At 36.1% G+C, this 23,692-nt stretch overlaps 1 protein-coding gene and 1 non-coding gene across 2 annotated transcripts in view; both read right to left on the bottom strand.

Moving 5' to 3' along the window:
- Positions 1-23,692, bottom strand: part of MYO6 (myosin VI) — a 161,474-nt gene that overhangs the window by 21,234 nt on the left and 116,548 nt on the right. Inside the window, exons 17-25 of the mRNA XM_031667243.1 lie at positions 21,235-21,330; positions 20,748-20,921; positions 17,447-17,485; positions 14,789-14,882; positions 8,484-8,614; positions 8,317-8,394; positions 6,635-6,764; positions 2,645-2,735; positions 1,738-1,888 (exon numbers count right to left, since the gene is read on the bottom strand). Coding sequence (XP_031523103.1) covers positions 1,738-1,888; positions 2,645-2,735; positions 6,635-6,764; positions 8,317-8,394; positions 8,484-8,614; positions 14,789-14,882; positions 17,447-17,485; positions 20,748-20,921; positions 21,235-21,330 — 984 coding nt within the window. The remainder of the gene's footprint in view (positions 1-1,737; positions 1,889-2,644; positions 2,736-6,634; positions 6,765-8,316; positions 8,395-8,483; positions 8,615-14,788; positions 14,883-17,446; positions 17,486-20,747; positions 20,922-21,234; positions 21,331-23,692) is intronic.
- LOC116275604 lies at positions 21,784-21,886 on the bottom strand. The gene has a single exon (XR_004184719.1). It is a non-coding gene; the product is annotated as a small nucleolar RNA U13 (small nucleolar RNA).

Here is a 23,692-nt window from a genome sequence, read left to right as displayed (position 1 = left end):
TAAGTAAATTACATTATCGTATCTATGAAGATAATGTATTAACATGGACAAGTATATAACATAATGGTAGAGATAGAAATTGAAATGTGTATTATGATTAAGAACTACGTAAACATTTATGCATAAAATAGTGTAAGGTAAAGTAAAAACAAGTAAAATTATACTGTAAAAATAAAAGTAAAAATATGCTGTGATATACAACAGTATATTAACTGAATTTGTTAATGTGGAGGTATTAAGAGGTTTTCAGTGGTTTCTCCAATTTTTTTTTTTTTTTTTAAGCCACGGGTCTGTCACCCAGGTTGGAGTGCAGTGGTGCAATCTCTGCTCACTGCAACCTCCACCTCCTGGGCTCAAGCAATCCTGTAACCTCAGCCTCCTTGGGACCACAGGCTCATGCCACCATGCCTAACCAATTTTTTGTATTTTTGGTGGAGACAGGTTTTGGCCATGTTGACCAGGTTGGTCTCTAACTCCTGAGCTCAGGTGATCCATCTGCCTGGGCCTCCCAAAGTGCTGGGAATACAGGCACGAGCCATCACATCTGGCCTCCAAATTTGTTATAATATTATATTACTTTTATCATTTATTTATTTAATTATTTTTAGACAGAGTCTCGCTCTGTCGCCCAGGCTGGAGTGCAGTGGCACAATCTTGGCTCACTGCAACTTCTGCCTCCTGGGTTCAAGCAATTCTCCTGCCTCAGCCTCCCAAGTAGCTGCAACTACAGGCGCGTGTGACCACACCCCGCTAACTTTTGTATTTTTAGTAGAGAAGGGATTTCACCATGTTGGCCAGGCTGGTCTCAACCTCCTGACCTCAAGTAATCCACCCATCTCGGCCTCCCAAAGTTCTGGGATTACAGGCGGGAGCCACCGTGCCCTGTCACTTTTATAATGTAAAAATTAGTTTCTCAAAGTAGAAAAGCATGAAACAAATTAAATTATTTGCATTCATCCTCTCTAAGTCATGATTATGCAAGAGCTCACCAATAAAGTATGGTATTTTAGTTGCTCTTTTGTAGAAGAAACATCTGGTTTTTTTTTTAATATATGTGTTTTGTGTTTTCTTTTTGCTTCAACTTTAATTTTTTTTTTTTTTTTTTTTTGAGATGGAGTCTCACTCTGTCGCCAGGCTGGAGTGCAGTAGCATGATCTTGGCTCACTGCAATCTCTACCTCCTGGGTTCAAGCAATTCTCCTGCCTCAACCTCCCCAATAGCTGGAATTACAAGTGCACACGACCATGCCCAGCTAGTTTTTGTATTTTTAGTAGAGACAGGGTTTCACCATGTTGGCCAGGAAGGTCTTGATCTCCTGACCTCGTGATCCCAAAGTGCTGGGATTACAGGCATGAGCCACCGCGCACGGCCTTCAACTTTTATTTTAATTTCAGGGATGCATGTGCAGGATGTGCAGGTTTGTTACACAGGTGAACGTGTGCCATGGTGGGTTTGATGCACAGATCATCCCATCACCTACGTATAAAGTTGTGGGGAATATCTTTCTTAGCAACAGAACAAACGGCATAAAAATTATCTTCTTTAACTTTTTGCTATGAAATTTTTCAAACATAAAGAGTAGAGGTAATATGATGAGCATCTACTTGCCATCATTGGGTCTCAACACATTTTGTAATTTTGAAAAACTAAGGACCTTTTCTATACAATTTCAATACCAGTAACAAAATATATTAAATTATGTAAAAAGTCAAAGTCATTTGGGTTAAAATTACGTACCTTAATTTTGGCCATCAAAGCATCAATAGAAATTTCCAGATCTTTGATCTGTTTATTCATCTCCGGTTTTCCATCTTTCAACACACTGACTACCTCATTAAATTTATCAAGTCGTTTTTTTAGTGTGCCCACCTTAACCAGGCCATCAATGCTGTAAAAATAATACTTCATTAGAGCCTAATTTCATCATTTAGTACTTTTGGCAGATTTTTCATTTATAAAATGCTAAACGGGGTATTTCACTTCCGTTTTCAATATTATCTAGTATTCTCTTTTTCAGATCTTTTGTTGAAGGCTTAAAAAATCAAATATGAGTGTGAATGACACTGATGCCTGCCAACAGGATTAAAGCCTTCTACAACTTTGAGAATTCAAATCACAGAGGACCTTAAAGGAGTTATCTAAGTCTCTTTGAAAAGGTGTGATGGATCAATAGATATTCAGACTTCCAATTTTTAAGTCTAAATTTAAAATGAAAGATTCAAATAAGAAATAAAGACTAATTTATAATGGGACAATGTAATTCCTACAGATAATCTTGAAAATTTTGGTAAATATATTAGTGAGTTTTTTTTAAAAATGTCACCTTGACATTATCAAGAAACTCAAATAACTAAAATAGTCAGAATAAAAGAGCTTCTCTCAACACTTATTTCTTGTTTTATAATCTTTACACATTTTCGTATGCCACTTCAAATCCTTTTATAGAATGAGGCAAGTAATAAGGTAATAAATGAATTAACTAATTTCAAATAAATATTACAAATAGAAGACTAATATATCATCTTACGAAGAACGTGAGAAAACTCCTTGAGTATCCAAACTGCTTTTTATTATGACTTTATTATCATTTTGTATTACAGTAACTAGGTTTTGTAGAGTTATTTTTAGGGACTATTCATCTTACCGAGGTTTGTGTCTCCTCTTGCAAAGCCACATTCGAATAGTTTTTTGCATTTTAATGCAGGCTTCAGCTCGATATTTTATTTTGTTTTTCACTATGTGTAAGAGAAAATGATAGAAAATTATTCAGTTTAAATCTAACATATATTTTTAAAAACTCATTTTCATAAAGTAATTCTCAAGAAACATGAAATCTTGTATTATATATCAGATATCAAAACCAGAAAGTTTTAACATTTTTTTGTTTGTTTTCGTTTTGACAGAGTCTCAACCCAGGCTGGAGTGCAATGGCACGATCCTGGTTCACTGCAACCTCCACCCCCCGGGTTCAAGCGATTCTCATGCCTCAGCCTCCTGAGTAGGTGGGACTACAGGCACACACCACGCCAGGCTAATTTTTGTATTTTTATTTGAGCCAGGGTTTTGCCATGTTGGCCAGGTTGGTCTCAAATTCGTGACCTCAAGTGATTCTCCCACCTCAGCCTCCCAAAGGGCTAGGATTACAGGCGTGAGCCACCATGCCCAGCCAGTTTTAACATTTCTATAATTTCTTATTCTTCTTAAAATAAAAAGATATCGAAACCACCTGTGTAAAATTTACAATGAAGGAAATTATGTAAAAGAAATCTGACCTAACCAAGTCCACCTTGCTTCTAACCTCTAAGCTGTCCTTGTTCATTCCTGGGTGGGGGCCAAACTAGTCTTAGGAAGGAATTTAGTTTATATAGTTTAACTTTGAAACAAACACGTTAATAGCCCTTTCCCAAAATAAACCCACTTCTTGCCTGGGGAACCAGTCAGCCTTTGCAGGACTAACAAATTGGCTCCAAGATTAGTGACAGATTGGATTATGCACATGTACCCTACAACTTAAAGTATAATAATAATAAATAAATTAAAAAAAAAAAAAAAAGAAATTACTGTTTAGGAGCCACACAGCCACCTCCCCAAATTGCTCCCATATATAACATCACATTTGTAAATCCTAACATCAGTGCTTGAGATATTTTGCAGACCTTCCAATGCACCAGCTGATGCCACCCAGATAGGTAATCTGGCCCAGCCAGTTCTATGATCCCACTCAGGAACAGAAGAAAGCAAGAAAAACTCAACTTTGACCCCCTATGATTTCATCTCCAACCCAAGCCCCTACCTACCAAATTATCCTTAAAAACTCAGATCTCCGAGTTTTCAGAGAGACTGATTTGAGTAATCATAAAACTCCAGTCTCCCATACAGCCAGCTCTACGTGAATTACTCTTTCTCTACTGCAATTCCCATCTTGATAAATCAGCTCTGTCTAGGTAGTGGGCAAGGGGAACCCACTGCGTAGTTATAATATCATGTATCTGGTTAGGCTTACATTTTAAATGCATTATTTCCTTATTATGCTACACGGCTACCTCCTAAACTGTCTTAGGCAACATACTGAATAGGTATGTCCTGAAAAAAGGATTTACCTGTCAAATGAGTGTATGAAAAGCCGTACACTACACTTCTGTTTGGAGGTTCACAATGAACACACAGAGTGAAGCCTCTGAGAATCCTACAGCAAAGAAATCTACTTAACTTCAGTTACTCAGAATTTCCTAGGATGATCTGGCCTTCAACTTTTTTTTCAGAGCTTCCTATTAACATTCCGCAAAGATCCCTGCCCGGTTACTGACTTCAGTACCACTGTAGAACACAGTCCACAAATGAATGGTGTAACATATAATTTTATTATAATGTGTTTTCTATCATAATGCAATGTGTAAAGCTGAACGTATTAAACTACAGTAATATATTTATATTTGGAAAATGATGGGAAAAAGAGATTCTGCTTTTTTCTTTTTATATTAATAGTTCTCTTTTTATCTATGTTCACAATTGTCTAACAAAATATCTCAAAAATAATCTCTGTTTGCATGATTCTTTTTCATTAGGCCAAAATAATTTTCCTTTCCTACTAATAAGGAAAAATTTACTGAATCCTTTTCATGTGCCTAGCACTATTTCAGGTACTCTGATGAGTATGAGGGGCAACTGTAAATGTAATCAAGTTACTGATTCCCACACAGTTCCCAACAATTAAAGGTTTGCCACAGATCCTTAGGCAACCCCAAAATGTTCTGTCCTTCACTTTTGTTTTGGGCCAGCTATGTAACTGCTATGACCTGGCCAAACCACACACAAAAGCAGCTTAGCCCAGTATGTCAAAGGGGTTTGAAATCCTAATCCCAAAATCCATAATCTCAAATGTTGAAATCCCAAAAGGTCAAAATTCCTCGATTAAAATCCCTAACATCTAAAATCCCCAAAATCATAATCACAGGGATCATAGAAGAATTTCAAAAAGAGCAATCTCATGAAGAAAATGAATATGAACATATTCTCCAAGAAGAACCATGTCCTAAAAGAAAAAAAGCACCTATTATTCATGGTACAAGATTTCAAAATATAGTTAATGACTGAGAAAGACAGCCAGCTCTTATGGACTATCTCCATGCAACTGTGTATAATCTATTCCTATAATACACTTTTTTGTATGTCAAACTTTCTTTTTAGTTTTGGGGTTTTTTTTTTCTTTTTCTTTTCTTTGGTTTTATTTTCACTATCTTGAATTTTAGCATTTTTTAATTATGTAGAAATTTTTAGAGTTCTAATTTGCTGTATTCATATTTTGCAAATTTAACTCCACGAAAATGCATTATCACAACATTTACTTTCTGGGTAAACATTGCGTATGTATACAAAAACACTGAAACTTCCTCAATCAGTGAACAGATGTCCTCTATCACACATCTGCACTTGTAAAAGATAAAATTTCTCAAGATCTCAGTTCTCTGGGCAACTACAAATGCAGTAGTGACTCACCATCATTTTTGACTGATCTCATCAAAAGACAGCTTGTTCATCACAGTATTTCAGATGACTGCAGTAACAAAGCTGGGTGCACAATTACCAACCACAATAATATGTGTTTATGCATTTCACCTTTTGCCCTGCTTCTTTATGAACATGGTTTGTCTGCTCCTATTATACCCATGCAACTATTGTTAGTATATGTGTTTATACTTTCAAAAATATATATGTTGTTATTTCCAATTTTATTGTGTAAAGTGGCCTATGAAGAGTCCTATCATGTTTTTACATGTTTCTCAAATCCCCGTTTAAAAATGTAAATAAATATCTTTTAAAGAATGTTTTTATTATTTTTTACAGAATCCTAGTTTTGGGACTTTCATCTTTTGAGATTTCAACACTTAGGATTATGGTGTTCAAGACTGTGTCTTTCAGGATTATGATAGACTTCCTTTCAAAGAACAGGAATTAAGAGGGGATGGTAGGGGAAGAGACTGAAACAAAAAACTGACACACCATTTCACATGATTTTGAAAGACATTCAAATAATTCAGATTTCACCTTTTATGAAAGGAAAGTCATAAAAAGCTTCTAGTTTAGAGAGGTATCTCTAAGAAACCAGGAAAACCAGTCTGGAAGCTAATGAAATTATGCAAAAGGCGGAAAAGGACCTCACTAAGGCACTGGCAAGAAAAAGAAAGGAATGTACAGTATTTGGAGGAGGAATCAACAGGATCTGGTGACTGACAATATTTCAGGGATAAGAAAGGAAAGTCAATTACATTTGGAATTTTGGGAGTATGTGTATTGTAGATGCCATGCAGGCAGAAAGAAAAGTTCTGGTTTAAGTCTGAGAGATCAGGGGATGGTGAGGGTTGTGGGGACGAGAGAAAAGAATCAAGACAGTGAATTCCATTTTGTTAGGACACTATGACACTGACACTCTTATAACACATTTGAATAAAGAAAATAAGTATCATACACTCAAAAAACAAAAAAAGAAAGAACATATACAAATAGGAACCTGGGACCCAGTGTGAACAAGTCTCAGTCTCTGTTGCCCAGCATCACCTCTGAGACAGCTTTACAACACTCCACAAACCATCTTTGAACAATGAAAGACCCTATAGGTGTGAAGGAAAACACCTACATTTGATGACTGAGAGTGAGCACCACTGAACTTTCTTCCAGCGACTGCATGTGAGCCAGTGATTGACTCTTTTAACCAACTCTGCTAAGTGGTCAGGGTCAGACTTCATGATCTGATCAAATTCTGCAAACTAGGAAGTGAAATAATTTAATATCAGTATTAAAATATAAATGCATTTAAACACACAAAAGACATAAAATAGAATTCAAATCCAAAATCTAACTGTCGGAAAATGGTCACATGTTAATTACATAAGCCTTGGCAGAGAATACAACAAACCCAAACATACTTGGCCACATTTTGCTTCCTTTCTTTCTTCAGGAGCTTTTTTGGAGGTAAGGGAGGTTACTTAATGCTAGGCAGCATATTCAGTAACAAAAGTGAGGGGGAAATGACTTTTAAATTACAGATGGCTGGCAAGAAGACTTTATTGAGAAAAGAATGAAAAAGGACTACTGTATCTCTGAATTGGCTCACCCACATTCTCACATATCCTTATGGAGCTTTTGATAAGTGCATATTAGCTATATACTACCAGGTACCACCAAAATTATTCTGTCTCTCCTAACTCCCATTACCCACCCCCAACCTGTTTTACAGTGGCACAATCTTGGTTCGCTGCAGCCTCAACTTCCCAGGCTCAAGCAATCCTCCCACCTCAGCCTCCCAAGTAGCTGGGATAACAGGCACGTACCACCACACCCAGCTAATTTTTGTATTTTTTTTGTAGAGATGAGGTTTTGCCATGTTGCCCAAGCTGGTCTCAAACTCCTGGAACCAAGCAATCCCACTGCTTTAGCCTCCCAAAGTGCTGGGAGTATAGGCATGAGCCACAGCGCCCAACCCCCATTTCCATTTTGAACAGAGATGAGAAATTGCTACTAAGTGACAGACAACACAAATAAAACAGCTAATAGCTTCTGAACTAATAAAATACATTATTTCCACTATATACCACAAAATTCCATAATGATTTCAATCCTTTACCAAATATCCCACTGCAATATTAAGAATGTCAAAAACCCATCAACCAATATAATGGCTTCTTATAGTCAAAATTTAAATTAAAGGTAACATAACGAGACTAAAGATATTTAAATCTTTGTCTTAAGCTTTCAATAAATATTTCTAATTTTTCTGTAGTTTAAACAAGAAGAAGTGCTTTCTCTATGAGACTATTAGTTCTCAAATAATTATTAAAGCTCTAAAACAAGACTGTCCAAGCTGCAGTCCATGGGCCACATGTGGCCCAGAACAGCTTTGAATGAGGTCCAACACAAACTCATAAACTTTCTTAAAACATTATGAGACTTTTATTGCAATTGTTCTGTTTTTTTAGCTCATCGGCTATCATCAGTGTTAGTGTATTTTATGTGAGGCCCAGGACAATTGTTCTTCTTCCAATGTGGCTCAGGGAAGCCAAAAGACTGGACATCTGTGCTCTAAAAATAAATGTGGAGTTTAGAATAAATATGTATGATTAAAGCTAAACAAATTATGAACATTATATATTATCTTCAACTTTTTTTTCTTTTCTGGGAAATGGTATGGGAAATGGCAATTCACGTTGTTAGTGACCATATGATTCAAGAATAATATAAATTATTAAATACTTTAAGATATTCACTAACCCCAACTATTTGTTTTCATGATGTTACAGCTTAAAGTAAATGTGTATTTACCTTGCCAGGTCTAAAAAATACTTTGGTTAACCCAAACTTGTAGTCATTCTCATTTAAGCCCAAAGCTTTAAACAAAGCCTGAAAAATAAAAGTTAAAAAGTTAGTCAATTATTAATAGAAAAGACAAGTTTATAGCTAAGAAATTTCAATTTGGGTGGCATTTATACCTTACAAAATAGTCTTGGATCCAATCTTGCAAGTTTATCTGGCATATACTTTTTGTACATGTTGTAGAGTTCATGAAACGAAGCTCGTGATGGGAAACCACCCTGCATCAAGTCCAAAACAGACACCATCCCTAGATTCATGAACAAACACAAAGCACCGTCAATCACTGTTCGAAGTCCAAAGTAACTTGTGAATGATCAATTTTATAAGTTATTATTTAGAAATGGACAATTTATGAGAATTATCAGCAATTAAATATTATATAGGAAATATGTTTATACTCATTATGTCCCAACTTATCCACCACCTAAAACTACTGTAGTCAAATTTCCCCTAAACCCAGTAAGACTCTTTTCTAGAGGCAAATTATTGGTCTCTAGACAGATTTAACTGGGCACAGTGGCTCATGCCTATAATCCCAGCACTTTGGGAGGCCATGCCAGGCAAACTGCTCGAGCCCAAGAGTTAGAGACTAGCCTGGGAAACATGGCAAAACCCCATCTCTACAAAAAAAGAAAAAAATAGAAAAATTAGCCAGGCATGGTGGTGCGTGCCTGTAGTCTCAGCTACTCAGGGCGCTGAGACAGGAGGATCTGAGCCAAAGGAGGTGGATGCTGCAGTGAGCCTTGCAGGACACTGTATTCTAGCCTGGGTGACAAAGTGAGACACTGTATCAAAACAAAACTAAGGAAAGATCAAGTCTAGTTTGTATCTTTTTTTCTGTTAGAAGACTCTGTGTCACAAACGCAGTATATAAGGCAAAGCCCTGCATTAAACCACTTTCAAAGGCCTGAAGTTAATTTTAGAACAAAATTCCTGAAACAATCTCCAAAAAGTAGACACATTCCCAAGTTATCACCAGTGCATAAGGCAAACGGAAAAGAAAGAAGAGCTCACTGTTTCACTATAAAGACTGCCTTTCACTCACCTGTCAAAGCAACTAGACTACTGGGATGATTAATCTATTGGATAAATACCTATTTTCAGTATAACTCTAGTAAGTGGTTAATCTGAATCCGCAGTCAATGCGAGATTTTCAGGTCAGAAAGAGTGTAAAATAGGCAGGGAAAGGCTGAACAGCTATAAGTGATGCCAAGACTTTTATTTACAAGATCTAGATTTCAGTCTCTGGGACTATTCAAATCAACGGAGAAAATAAGATTATTCAATAAACAGTATTATAACAAACGGCAAGCCATGTGGAAAACAAAAACATTAGATCCTTGTCTCACTTCTTACACCAAAATAAATTACTGCTGGCCAAAAATTTAAATTAAAACAAACTCCAAGGCTTTTTAAACCAGTTAATTTTTATTTTAAAGTAATCTCACAGGAAAGATGGCCTTTCCAGGCAGTCAGATTGAATTTTAACCCATTTGACTGGCAAAGTTATAAGATATCAATTAGTACTCAGAGCTGATGACAGTGTAGGAAAACACACAGACGCATTCTTAGTAGCAAAGTAAGCCAGTGTAACAATTTTGGATGGCAATTTGGAAATATCCCTTTGGCTCAGTAAATCTATTCTATGATTTTTCACACTTGTGGGCAAAGATATGCATGTGGACAATGTCCAGATGTCCTCTGGGTCATTGTTGGCAACAGAAAAAAAATCAGAAAAAAACTAAAATATCAATTGATTATGTTACAACCATATGATGGGATGTGAAATATTGATTTAAAAGAATAGAGCAGAGCTTAATCTAACCAGTGTAAAAAAATATATCCAAGATGTAGAGTTAAGTGGTCACCCCTAAGAGCTGAGCTTTTTTGTTACTTATATTATTCTGTACTATTTAATTTGTTACTGTGAATTTTCAACATTAATGAAACACATACAAGAAATCATTCCTATGGGGGAAAAAAAAAAAATCTCCAAAACTAGATTTAGCTCTAGGCTTTGCCTGGAGAAAGAAAAGTAAAGTTTGGTTAGTATCATCACAGTTTTTGGCCATTTGTATCAAATAAACAAGTACCTTTGGAAATGTACGCATCTAAGTCTCCTGGCTTGCCCTGTAGCCACAAACTATAAACTGGCTCACAGTTCATTAAGAATTTCATGGTGCTTAACAAATTACCAAGCCTACAACTGCTTTCTCAGCACTTGAAACTAGTTTACTCTTAAGATGTTTTGAAGCTTAATTTTTTTTTAACCACTAAGGCGAATACTCTGCCTTCTAAACATTTCCATGAACTGGCTTTTACTCTTGGAGTTTGGTGAGTGGCTTCTTGGTGCAGAGCTGGCACCCCTCTTTGCTACAAGACAGGCAGCACAGCCCCAAGGTTACAGAAGAAGGAAACTTGACTTCTCTCAACCTCCCCTACTTTGCCCTGGTGTTTGCCAATCAGAAGATAGTAATTTTAGGCCGGGCATGGTGGTTCATGCCTGCAATCCCAGCACCTCAGGAGGCCGAGGCGGACAGATCACTCGAGGTCAGGAGTTTGACACCAGCCTGGCCAACATGGTGAAACTCAGTCTCTGCTAAAAATACAAGAACTAGTCGTGCATGGTGGTGGGCGCCTGTAATCCCACCTACTCAGGAGGCTGAGGCAGGAGAATCACTTGAACCTGGGTGGCAGAGGTTGCAGTGAGCCAAGACTGTACCACTGCACTCCAGCCCGGGTGACAGAGACTCTGTCTCAAAAAAAAAAAAAAAAAAGTAATAGTAATTTTAGTAAAAGGTGCCTTAAATTTATTAATTCTCTTTAAAATGAAAAAAAAAATGAAAATGGAAAGTTAAAATACAATCCAAATCTTAAATATTTAGAAAGCTTAATAAATATTTTTATTTCTACAACTTATTGATAATTTTTGCATATTCTCATCACCTAGCTACATGAGTGGAACAAATTCTATATCATTATTACTATTACAATATCTATTATTGGTACTTAAAAAAAATTAAAGTATAATGAATTGATATTATCTGTTAAAGTGCCAACATGTCTTAAGATGTTGAAATACACTGCTTATTGAAAGAGGAATCCTAGCTAAAGGATTCATCAGTAGCCCACACTCTCTCCACTAATCTAATAGCATATACAGCTAAACCTAAACAGGTGCAACTTGCCAGGACACTAGGTGTTCACTTAGGAAATAAAGAGGAATCCAAATGGGAAAAAAAATCGACTTGAAGAAAATATTACAAAAACACATCTCTACTTTATGGAAGAACACAAGAGACATGAATTACTTAATTTTCCAGTATTTGTTAGAATTAGTCACAAATAAATCTTCATATTTTCTACACTGTTCATTCCATTCAACAAATATATACTGAGTCTAGTATATGCCAGGGAAGTAGAAATGTATGTGTAAGCCAAAACAGATGCAGTTCCTGCCCTCATGGGGCTTATGGACTAAAGGAGGGGAAAAATAAATAATTATACAAGTATGTACAAAATTTGTAACTACAACTGTGAAATAAAGGCACTTGAGCTCAGCACCCCAAACTCAGGCTCCCCTCCAAGTCAGGAATATCAAGAAAAGCTCTCATAGGAAGTGATGACACAGCTGAGATGTGAAAGATAAAGGAAACGGCGTGGCAAGAACATCCCAAACAAAGGAGGCAGCATGTGCACAGGCCCTGTGCTGGGAAGAAATATTTAGGGAACTAAAATGAAAGTCAGGGTGATTTGAGGACAGAGGGGAGAGAGAGAGTGGAAAGAAATGAAGCTAGGGACACAAGGGCCAGGTTCTATGGGACCTCTTCACCCTAATACTAATCTGAAGCCATCAGAGCATTTTAAGCAATAAAAGGACATGATGATTAGAGATGAGCTGTGGAGTGATAATTCTGGATGTATGTGAAAAACAGAATGAAGAGATAGGAGAACACTTAGGAAGCTACAGCAAAAATCCAGGTAAGAGATGGTGACAGCTTGGATTAGAGACTATCAGGACTCACTGTTTAGGAGGTTACATCAGCAGGACTGGGGAGCCTACCTAAGGGAATATACATCTGTGCTGTTCAACTTGGCAGTCACTAGCCACATGCTCTATAGTGACACTAGCCACATGACTACTTAAATTTAAATCTTTTAAAATCAAAATTAAGGCCAGGCATGGTGGCTCACACCTATAATCCCATCGCTTTGGGAGGCTGAAGGAGGAAGATCACTTGAGCCCAGGAGCTTGAGACCAGCCTGGGCAACATAGTGAGATCCTGTCCCTACAAAAAAATTTTTTTTTAATTAGCTGGACATGGTGGCACACGCCTCTAGTTCCAGCTACTTGAGAGGCTGAAGCAGGAAGATCACTTGAGCCCAGGAGGTTGAGGCTGCAGTGAGCCATAATTGTGTCACTGCACTCCGGCTTGGGTAACAGAGTAAACCCTGCCCCTCCCAACCAAAAAAAAATTAAAATTAAACAAAATTTAAAATTTAGTAACTAACTCATTCCTAGCCACATTTCAAGTACTTAGGAGTCAAATGTGTCTCATGGCTACTAAATTGACAGATATGGAATATTTCCATCATTATGTAAAGGTCTTCTGGACAGTACTGACATAGAATGAGAAGAAAAACAGGTCTAACTTAAATCCTAAAAGATGGTAACAAATATCCAGGTAGAAGAAAATGGGCCTGCAGGGGAATCAAGAATGGTCAGAGAATTCAAAAGAAAAGCATGGGCATAGGTCATGTCAGGAACCTAGAAAGAGTCAAATGTGGCTATGAAGTCCACTAAAATAAGGACTGCAAAAGGGACATTTGCTTCAGAACAAGGCAATCACTGGTGACCTCATCAAGGTGGGAGCTAAATTATCCCGGGGTTAAAGAGTAAGTGGAATGCATGAAGCTGAAAAAGCAAGAATAACCTATTCTTGGAGAGAAAAGAAAAACAGTAAGGAGGAGGAGGTAGCTGTAAGGGAATGTGGCTCAGAGATGAGATTTCAGCATGTTTAAATGGTAATGGGAAAGACCATCTGAAAGGGAATAGTATGACAAACATAAACAATGCTGAAGATTCATGAAAAAGTAGGAAGAGATGGCTTTCAAGGAACTATAAGCCTCAACCAGGAAGAGAGGCAACCCCTACTTTCTTAACAGGAGGGACGGTAAAGTGGTAGGCAGAAGTGCTTGGTGGCAGACAAGAGAAGCTTTAGGATATTTAGTGAAGGAGGAAAGCCCATCTGCTAGCAGACGCGCAGAGATCTGAGGAAAGCAGGATGGGTCTGACCAATCTCTGATGAGAAACAGAACATGCTGACCAGGAAAACTTGGCAGGACAGGTTTGAGAGCCCTTTAAAGATCAGTGATGATGAATTTAACTGATGCCATCCTGTCTTGTCTATCAACCCTATGCAGATAAGAAGAAAAAACAGAATTAGATTCATCAATAGCTATGGTTTTGTGAGAAAGGTCAAGGGTAGATCCAGATTTGTGAGGCGGGGGCTGAAGCTTATACAGCTGGGGAGAGGCCTTTAGGGAAGCAGAAAATTACATGCAGGGCTTTGGAAGGGGTTTATTTAAATTAAGGACCCTGAAGCTTAAGTAACCTTAGCTTCATAGTAAATCTACCTCTCAAAGCAGCAAAATAAGGAGTCAGAGAAGAAGAACGTGTAAGAAGTATCAGGAAGCTGAGCTGGACCAAAAGGTAAAGAAGAAAGAAGGCTGATACCTTGGGAAAAATTAGGGGTAGTGTTGGTGAGGAGGGAGGATGGGCATGACATAAAACAAACAGGGCAAGCCTGGTGCCTGAGCAAGGTCAGACACGGCAGGGTGAGGGGTAGGAAGTGATAGTTTAAGCAAAGGCATGAAGTGTCACAGACACAGAGGGAATTGTGTTTTCTTTTTTTTTTTTTTTAAACAAGTGGTGGAATGGGAAGAAAGGACAACAAAACCTACCTTCTGACCGTCATGTGTGGAATGAGAAATGAACTACTGCTGGATTGAGAAAGCTGCCTACTTAAGGAAGATCCAGTTTTGCTGTTAGAGAGTTTTCATAAATGTTTAATGTGAAATTGTTTATTTCACAATATACAATATCTCAATATTGCTCAAATAATTTGCCATCCATGCTTTTCTTTTCTTTTCTAAAATAGATCTTGCTGTGTTGCCCAGGCTGGCCTTGAACTCAGGCTGAAACAGTCCTCTTGCCTCAGCCACCCAAGTAGCTGGGACTAAAGGTGTAGGCCACCCACATGTGGCTCTATACTTTTCTTACAATTAAAGAAAATAGATGAAAATTTTATTGCACTATAAAATAATCAAGATAATGGTGAATCATTTGAAAATATCCAACCTATTAAATTGTATTTGAGCTACAACTACTAACACACAGTGACAGAGATTATGAAAATACCTGAACACTGAAGCTGAGACAGAATTTGAGCACCTTCAAAGTGGTGACTTGTCATCTTTAAGTTAGGTTTGATGCAACGAATGAAGCTCGCTCCCTAGGAAAATAGAGGTACTTTTTGTTACAATACATATAGCATCCTTATTTTTCTGTTTCTATTAATACCTGCAACTTTCAAAGCATAGTAACATTAACATATGAACCTGTAAAAGTAATTACTAAAGAACTCAAGGCTGGGCGCAACGGCTCATGCTTGTAATCCAGCATTTTGGGAGGCTGAGATGAGCAGATCACCTGAGGTCAGGAATTCAAGACCAGCCTGGCCAACATGGTGAAACCCCGTCTCTACTAAAAATACAAAAATTAGCCAGGCGTGGTGGTGGGCGCCTGTAATCCCAGCTACCTGGGAGGCTTAGGTAGGAGAAATGCTTGAACCCAGGAGGTGGAGGTTGCAGTGAGCTGACATCACACCACTGCACTTTAGCCTGGGTGACAGAGTGAGACTCCATCTCAAAAATACATATATAATAACTCAAAATTTTATAAGCATACTTTTTCTGATTTAAAGTTTACAATGACTTTTTGCATTATTAATGTTACAAAAATGTTACATTTCAGATTTGAATGTCAAAAACTGTAAAATGAAAAGTCACTGTAAAGTTTAACACATTTAATTGTTTAACATATTTAAACAATACAATTTGCAGGATGACGTACATGTGATCTTTTCTATATTTAAATGTATTTATGTATGCCATATTTCTATAAGAAAATTTCCCTATGACAAAAGGAGTAAATAAAATTATGCCCCTTAAGATTTAAGCCAATGTGTAAAAGAAAACGAAACAATATTTTCAATCATTCTATTTCAAAAATACACAGTAGGTCTCTAAGTCACACTGTTGTACATTTTAACATTTTGTTAAACAATATTTTTAAAAGCTTAAAGGCATTCATTTGGAATCAGTATCATATTATGCTGAATGAGGTAAAAAGAATACTGATTATGTATACAATGAAATGTACTGTTGACTACTGAAATAATTAGATATCCAAATAACTGTTTCTCTTCAAAGTAGCTACCCTGCAAAACGGAAGAACTATTTCAACAATGATGCCCCCTACAAACACATTTATTTATTTTTTATTTATTTATTTATTTATTTATTTTTATTTATTTATTTTTATTTTTGAGAGCGAGTCTTGTTCTGTCATCCAGGTTGGAGTGCACTGGCGCGATCTTGGCTCACTGCAACCTCTGCCTCCTGGGTTCAAGTGATTCTTCTGCCTCAGCCTCCTAAGTAGCTAGGATTACAAGTGTGCCCCACCATGCCCAGCTAATTTTTGTATTTTTTAGCAGAGACGAGGGTTCACCATATTGGCCAGGCTGGTCTCAAACTCCTGACCTCAAGTGATCCACCCGCCTCAGACTTCCCAAAGTGCTGGGGATTATAAATGTAAGCCATGGCACCCAGCCCACAAACACTTTTAGAACACGTTTTAGAAATCCTTTTTTTCTATAAATCACAAAGTAATCTCATAATTTTAGAGCAGCACCCTATCTAAGAAATAAAAATAAAATACTCTCTTCATCAGTCTTGGATTTTAAAGATACATGGCCTTAAGAGATAGATATTTGCAGCCAAAGAGGATATTAAAAAGATTTTTAATGGTTCCAAAAATAAATCTGACAGTAAGTTAAGCAACAATAATACTGATATAATAAATGGCTATTCAAAACGACTATTTGAAAAAGCATACGCAAGTTCTAACCAGGTGCCGTGGCTCATGCCTGAAATGCCAGCACTTTGGGAGGTCAAGTCAGGCAGATCACTTGAGTCCAGGGGTTCAAGACCAGCCTGGCAAACATAGCAAAACCTCATATCTACAAAAAATACAAAAATGAGCCAGGACCGGTGGTATATGTCCATAGTCCCAGCTACTTGGGAGGCTGAGGTGGGAGGACCACTTGAACCTGAGAGGTGGAGGCTGCAGTGAGTTGTGATTACACCACTGTACTCCAGCCTGGGCGAGAGAATTGAGACTTTGTCTCAAACACAAAAACAAAATTTCAAGTTCTGTGGATTTCTGTAAAAAATAAGTCTTACTTTAGAATTATGCTTCATTTATATAAACCACATATGAAATTTCTATGATGTTTTTCTCATTTTAGAAAATGGGGTGAATTACTAAAATGTATAGTTAAAAAACAGGCTTCTAATAAATTTTGCCTCTATAGCGGAGCGCAAAAATATTTTGTCCATTTTTTCCACATCAACATTGCCATGTCTGGAGAATGTTACTGTAAGAGTAATAAAATGAGATTGAATTTCATGCCTAATCTTTAATTCTAAAAAAAAAATTCTTCTCCACAATTACTACTTATTTTCACCTTCCTGAAACTGTAAGATAATCTTAATTTTCAAACAGTCAAGAATTCTATATATTTATAAAATAATCTGATTTCACATATATGACATTTCTTCAGAAAAACCTAATCAAAACAATAACCATTTTTAAAACTAATTTTTTAAAATAAGGTAATAAAGTTTAAAACGTATTTTTAATTAGTACAGGGTTACTATGCCTACTTGCATAATTACTATTAATAGTTTTAGATGACCAATAAAAAAAAAAACCTGTTTTTTTAACCGTACTCACAGTACTTCGAAGTTTATCCAGAAGCAAATTTAACTGTGTCTGTGAAAGAAAGGAAATCAGTTTATTATTTCAAAAAGCCAAAGTACACAGTGTCATGAGTTAATATTAGCTTTCCAGTATTGGGATAAAATAACATGCAATAACATCCAAAATCAACACATTTCAGTTTAACAACCACCTGGTACACAAATTCTTTAACAGACAGTATCAGGCAAAATGACTAATGTAAAGCAAGGACAATAACTTATACAGAAGTTGTATAATTAAAAGACTGAAAATTAGCAGTCTAATTTAAAAACATACACTCATATTTGCAGATGGGATGAATGAGGAAAAAATGTACAGGCAATGAAGGAAGTAAATGAAAATACTGAGGATGCATTTAATAAGAGATCAATAGCACAGTATTTGAATGTGGCAAACTGCAGTTTGTGTCACACACATTAAGAATGAAGACATGTTTAAAATATACACTAAAAGTATATATTAGGATTGTTTTATGGAACACTTAGCGTAAACAAAATTGTCCTGCCTAGTTAGAGATATCCTCTTTAATGTTTTAAAACATTTTACATTTCAGTTATTTTTAAACGCTTGGACAATTTTCTCAAAAAAAATTGACAATGAACATTACAAGTTACTACGCTTTCTTGTTTTTATAACATCGATTATAATGTGGTATGGTGCAGTGTATTAAAATCATTTATTTGCCTTACTACTCTGCAAAATAAGTTAATAACGTAAAATTTTTCTATCTGGATTTTATACTGAGATATTTATTATACTACTTACAAAAGACAAACTAATATGTTATTTTTTAAACTAATATATTATATTCATCATAGCTATAATTAATAGTAAGTATAGTTTACCGAATGTCATCTATAAGTCAGGTACCGCTCAAAGCTTTTCACAGGCGTTACTATGTTTAATCTACTTAAGGACAGAACACGACAATCCTAATTAAGGATCTCATTTTACAGATGAAAACATCGAGATTCAAGGAAATAAATAACTTGCCTGAGATTACGGAGCTAATAATGGCAAACATGATTCCAACATCGGCCTGACACCAAATTTCATTCTCCTATGAGTGATACTATTACAGTATACATCACATATACTAAGAGGCTTAAGTTATTAAAATGGAATGGATTTATCATTGAATTACAGTAATACAGTTGTATCTCACTTATCTGGTTGACAGAGTTTTGACAACCTTAATCAATCTTAACCACCATGCCTGAGAAGTATTAAAGTGACTAATTTGTAAAGAAAGCAACTGTCACAAAGTCCAGACTCCTTCATCCACAGACTAAGCACAGTATTCTCCCAAAAAAAAAAAAAAAAAGGAGATAAAATCAGAATAGAAGCATCAAAATAAACTTTAGCAGCTGAGAAGAGAGGGAAGAACGTCAACTATCAAAGAACAGTCAAGGACCATAAGGCTTAAGAGTAAAAAGCCTCAGGCAACTCATGCTTTATTTGTATTTTATTTTTATTAGAAAACATACCAATATTCGTATAATAGAATTGTTTCCATAAAAAAGGATGACTTTTTCTAAAACACTGACAGTAAAGCGTTTATGTTTCAATAACCTGAAAAAGGCACTTCCCAGTAGAAAATTTCCAGTTTCCAGTGATGCTAGATAACTGAAGTACTGCTGTAAACGATAGCCTGTTTTGTGTTTATTGCCTTATATACTTTGATTTTAATTTAATGAGCTATTCTACTATATTTAAAATTAAGAATCTATTACTATTTTATTTCAAGGTATCTCAGAGGAAAATGTGAAATATTTTATTATTAGTATTCAGCTATAACTTTCAGAGGCTTAATGTAAAAAAAGTGTATTAAATATAAGCAATTATAAGAAGTTTCAAGGCTCAACCTAAAAGATTATGTAATACAAAGAAAAACTGTAAGAATTTATTTATATTGTCTAAAATTTCAAGTATGTTCTTATCAGCAATACTACAATAATACTACAGTAGGAAAATAGTGAATGACATCCGTTTCTTATAGGCAAATATACTATTTTTAAACCAACCTATCAAATGTCGATTCAGAAATAGAATATTCAAATAAGAAAAAAAGATTGTTCATTGAGAGAATCAGGAACTCATAATTAATGAATATAACTTATAACAAAATTCAAGGCTTTTTATTCAGTTACCTAAAAATGTATTATGTTTTCCCTATATTCATGTTTAAGCTTTAAAAGAAAACCTAGCTCTTATAAATATTTTATCAATTTAGTTATTTAGAGTCCATTTCAATCCAAAACAAATTTGGGGGGGGCTTATACTATCAGCACCATAACATTCTGACACTTAAATCTTTTTCCTAATTACATTATTTTAAATATTTAAAGTACATATAGTGAAAAGCAAATGTAGAGTTTTATTATAAATATAACAATAATACTTTGTGGAAATATATAATAAATTAATTCTCATATATATTTTTGTTCTACATACTAGTCATTCATTAAACTCATAACATCACACATTTTAACATTAATTTTTCTACACTAAATACTCAACAACTAGAACCAATTAGTAGTGTTTCTAAGACAAATCCTGTGCTATTCCTTGTCAGATCTTAAAGAATAAATTCCTGATCCAAAATTAATAAAACAAATGAAATATTCTTCCATGTTAAATAAGCAATTAGAAGAGTTTGCCACACCTAAGTGCTTATCTTTAACAGAAATTATTAAAAGCTTTAATCAAATTTTAGTGTAATATGCACACCCAAAATGCCACTGTGAGAGAAACACATTGAAAATGAATTACAAACTGAATCATTAACTTGAGATGGGCTCTTTTTAACATGGCAGCCACTTTATAAATAGGAGTCCATGAAGGCGATCATTTACCTGAAGCCCCTGGCTGTGCCTGCTTTCCTCTCTCAACTCAACTAGTCCTCTCTAGCCATCCCGAGCTGGACTACTCCAGCTAAAACAAAACTGCTGAATGAGGAAGGAAACAGAAAACACATGGGAAAGAGAAGGTTTGAAGGTCAACCAGACAGTATGCAGAAGCAAGAACATTAGGAGAAGCAATCAGATATGTTAAGAACCAAGAATGAACACATTCAGAAAATTACAAGCATTTCTGTATGTTCAATTGCTAGGCCTACATTATGATATTTTACATACAAATATCAACAATGCAGGGTCTGCTCTTGAACTTCACTGTGAGATTTCTGACAGTGATCTACATTATCCACTTTAAAATATAAAACAATAATTTCATTTTAAATGTAGTAAAAAAAATAAACAAATAACCTAAATACCTTAAACTTGTTTCCCACGCTGATGAAGCTAAGTTTTCCTGCTTTTTGTTTAGTATCTTTGTTGTTATTTGTGGATGATTCAAATAATTCCCGTATAAACTTATCTCTGGATTCACATATTAAGGATTCAAGAGACATATGTAAAGCATCATTATTTTTCTCCACAAACTGGGTCTGAAAAATAAATCAAACAGGAATGTTTCTGTCCATCTTGTGATAACATCACTTAACATAGCTCTGTCCAAAGGATCTTTCTGTCATGACAGAAATGTTCTATATCTGCACTGTCCAATGCAGTCACCACTAGTCAGTGTGGATGCTGGGCACCTGAAGTGTGGCTAGTGTACTGAGGAACTGAATTTGTAATTTTACTTAAATAATCACATGTGAAAAAATAAATAATCAACCACATGTGACTAGAATCTATCATACTGTACAGTGCAGCTTCAACATGAAATGGTTTTCTCCCTGTAAAAGTTATACTCACTGTTTCATAGCACACTGCCCCCGCAAAATGCCTGATAATGAAGCCTTCATCATCTCTGATGTTCCTATGAACTGCCAGCTTAGATTTTCTGGGAATCTGAAAAACAATACATATGTGAGTTATTAAATGATCAAAAATATATTACATAATCATTCTTTAGAAAACAACTGAGATGTAAAACACTTGAAATTATACAGGAAATTTTCACACTTTTCACAATTATACTGCTTTTATGCATTGAGTATGCCTTAAAGTATCAATAAAATCTAGCAAATATTTGGTATAATCTCTTAGGAAAGAAAATAGGAGTAAGACACACACACACACACACACACTCACACACACACACAGAGACAGAGACAGAGACCCCCCCAAAGAAAAACACACAATTTAAAAGTACATGGTTATAAAAAAAAAATTTTTTTTAAAGCACATGCAAAACACAGTTGACATTTTACAAAGTTAACCACCTATTTCTAAAGCAGTGGTTCTCAACCTTGGTGCTCTATTAGAATTACCTGGAGAACTTTGAAAAATCTATCTCTTTCACATCAGATGAGTAACGCGCCAACACATTAACAAGGCTGAGGGAGGAACATCTCACACATGGGCATGAAAATCCAATCAACAGGCTTATGAACTACAAAAGGATCAACCTGGAGAACTTTTAAACATCCCAAAGTCCATGCCATTTATATCAAATGATTTCCATGTGCAGCTAGTCAAAGAAACACCTGACATCAGCACAGGGACTCTCCTACTGTTTCAAATAATATAGCCTAACATATTTACACAAGGAGCCTGAATCTATTTCAAGAAAACTAAATCAGTTTAGGGTTGTACCATTGAATCATAACATCTCATATTTATATCATAAAGTTTCTAAAATGTTTTCACTTACAAGATCACATCTGACCCTTGAAATAACCTAAGGTTAAGAAAAGTGATGTTGGGCTAGGTGCGGTGGCTCACACCTATAATCCTAGCACTTCGAGAGGCTGAGGCAGGTGGAATGCTTGAGCTCAGGAGTTTGAGACCAGTCTGAGCAACATGGCAAAACCCCATCTCTATAAAAAATATGCAAAATTAGCCAGGCGTGGTGGAGCAGGCCTGTAGTCCCAACTATTCGAGAGGCTAAGGTGGAAGGATGGTTTGAGCCCGGGAGGCAGGGGTTACAGTGAGCCAAGAAAGTACCACTGCACTCCATCCAGAGCAACAGAGCCAGACCCTGTCTCAAAAAAAAAAAAAAACAAAAAAGATATCATTTAAAATTGAGGGTCTACCGCCATACTACCCTGAATGCGCCTGATCTCATCTGATCTCAAAAGCTAAGCAGGGTCAGGCCCAGTTAGTACTGTCCAGGCACGGTGGCTCCCGCCTATAATTCCAGCACTTTGGGAGGCTGTAGCAGGTGGGTCACTTGAGCTCAGTTCAAGACTAGCCTGGGCAACATGGCAAAATTCTGTCTCTACAAAAAAAAGAAAAACAAAAATCTAAAAAACTAAAACTGAGAAAACTGACTTGGGAACCTTAGAGGCTTGCTCAAGGTTGAAGAGGCAGCAGAACAGAGAGGCTCTTCCCTGTGGGAGGCAATACACCAGGACAAGTAAAGTGCAGGCTCCGCAGCCAAAGTGCCTAGCCTGACTCCCAACCTACCATTTCTTCACGTGCTATATTAGGCATGTCACTTAACCTCTCCTTGTATGTCTCCTCATCTGTAGCATACACATCTAACAGGATTAAATAATTCAGTAAAAACATTAGGATAGTGCCTGCCACATCTAAGTGTTTGACAAATGATTATTTTCGAAAAATACAACAAAAGGAATAACCTAAATAAAGTAGGATTTACTGCCTTATTCTTGTTCTTGGTTGACAAAAGCAGCCAAGGCCCATTCTTGATGCTTCAGTTTACCGTCCTTTAAGTCACATGCCTCTGAGACCCTCGTGAAAATTCTGTTGACTAGCAATCAGTGCCCCTGGTAAGTCATCTGCTTGTGACTCTAGGTGCCAACTCCTGGTAAAAGTAGCCACGCATCCACAGGCTGGTCATACAAAGACCAGTGAGCTATGAATGAATAGGATTGGATACGTATCTTCAATTTTAGCAAAAGTTTTGTTGAGGATGCATATTGTTTTATTTCTATCTCCACTGAAGTAACAGAAATAGGTTCCACATTACAAGAAATATTTAGGGATACAGAAGAATTGCAAGTCAATGCAGCAGGTGGTTGTGAGATTTTAGACTCTAGTGAAGGTTAACACAATTATATCAGCTTTTCAGGTAAATTCATTTAACCTATTTACCACTGATTTTGTTAATAATGAATGGAAACAAAACTACCTGTTACCATTCACTTAAGTTTCTGGATTCATCAAAGCAATAATCATTATACTATGTTACAATCTCAAAATAATATACAGTTTGTTTGGGAGGCAATTTTGCCTATTAGTTTCC

This window comes from Papio anubis, chromosome 6 (genome assembly GCF_008728515.1).
Source record: "Papio anubis isolate 15944 chromosome 6, Panubis1.0, whole genome shotgun sequence".
In the NCBI taxonomy this organism is placed as follows: domain Eukaryota; kingdom Metazoa; phylum Chordata; class Mammalia; order Primates; family Cercopithecidae; genus Papio; species Papio anubis.
The sequence above is the reverse complement of the archived record's forward strand: the minus strand, read 5'-3'. Positions and strand labels throughout refer to the sequence as shown.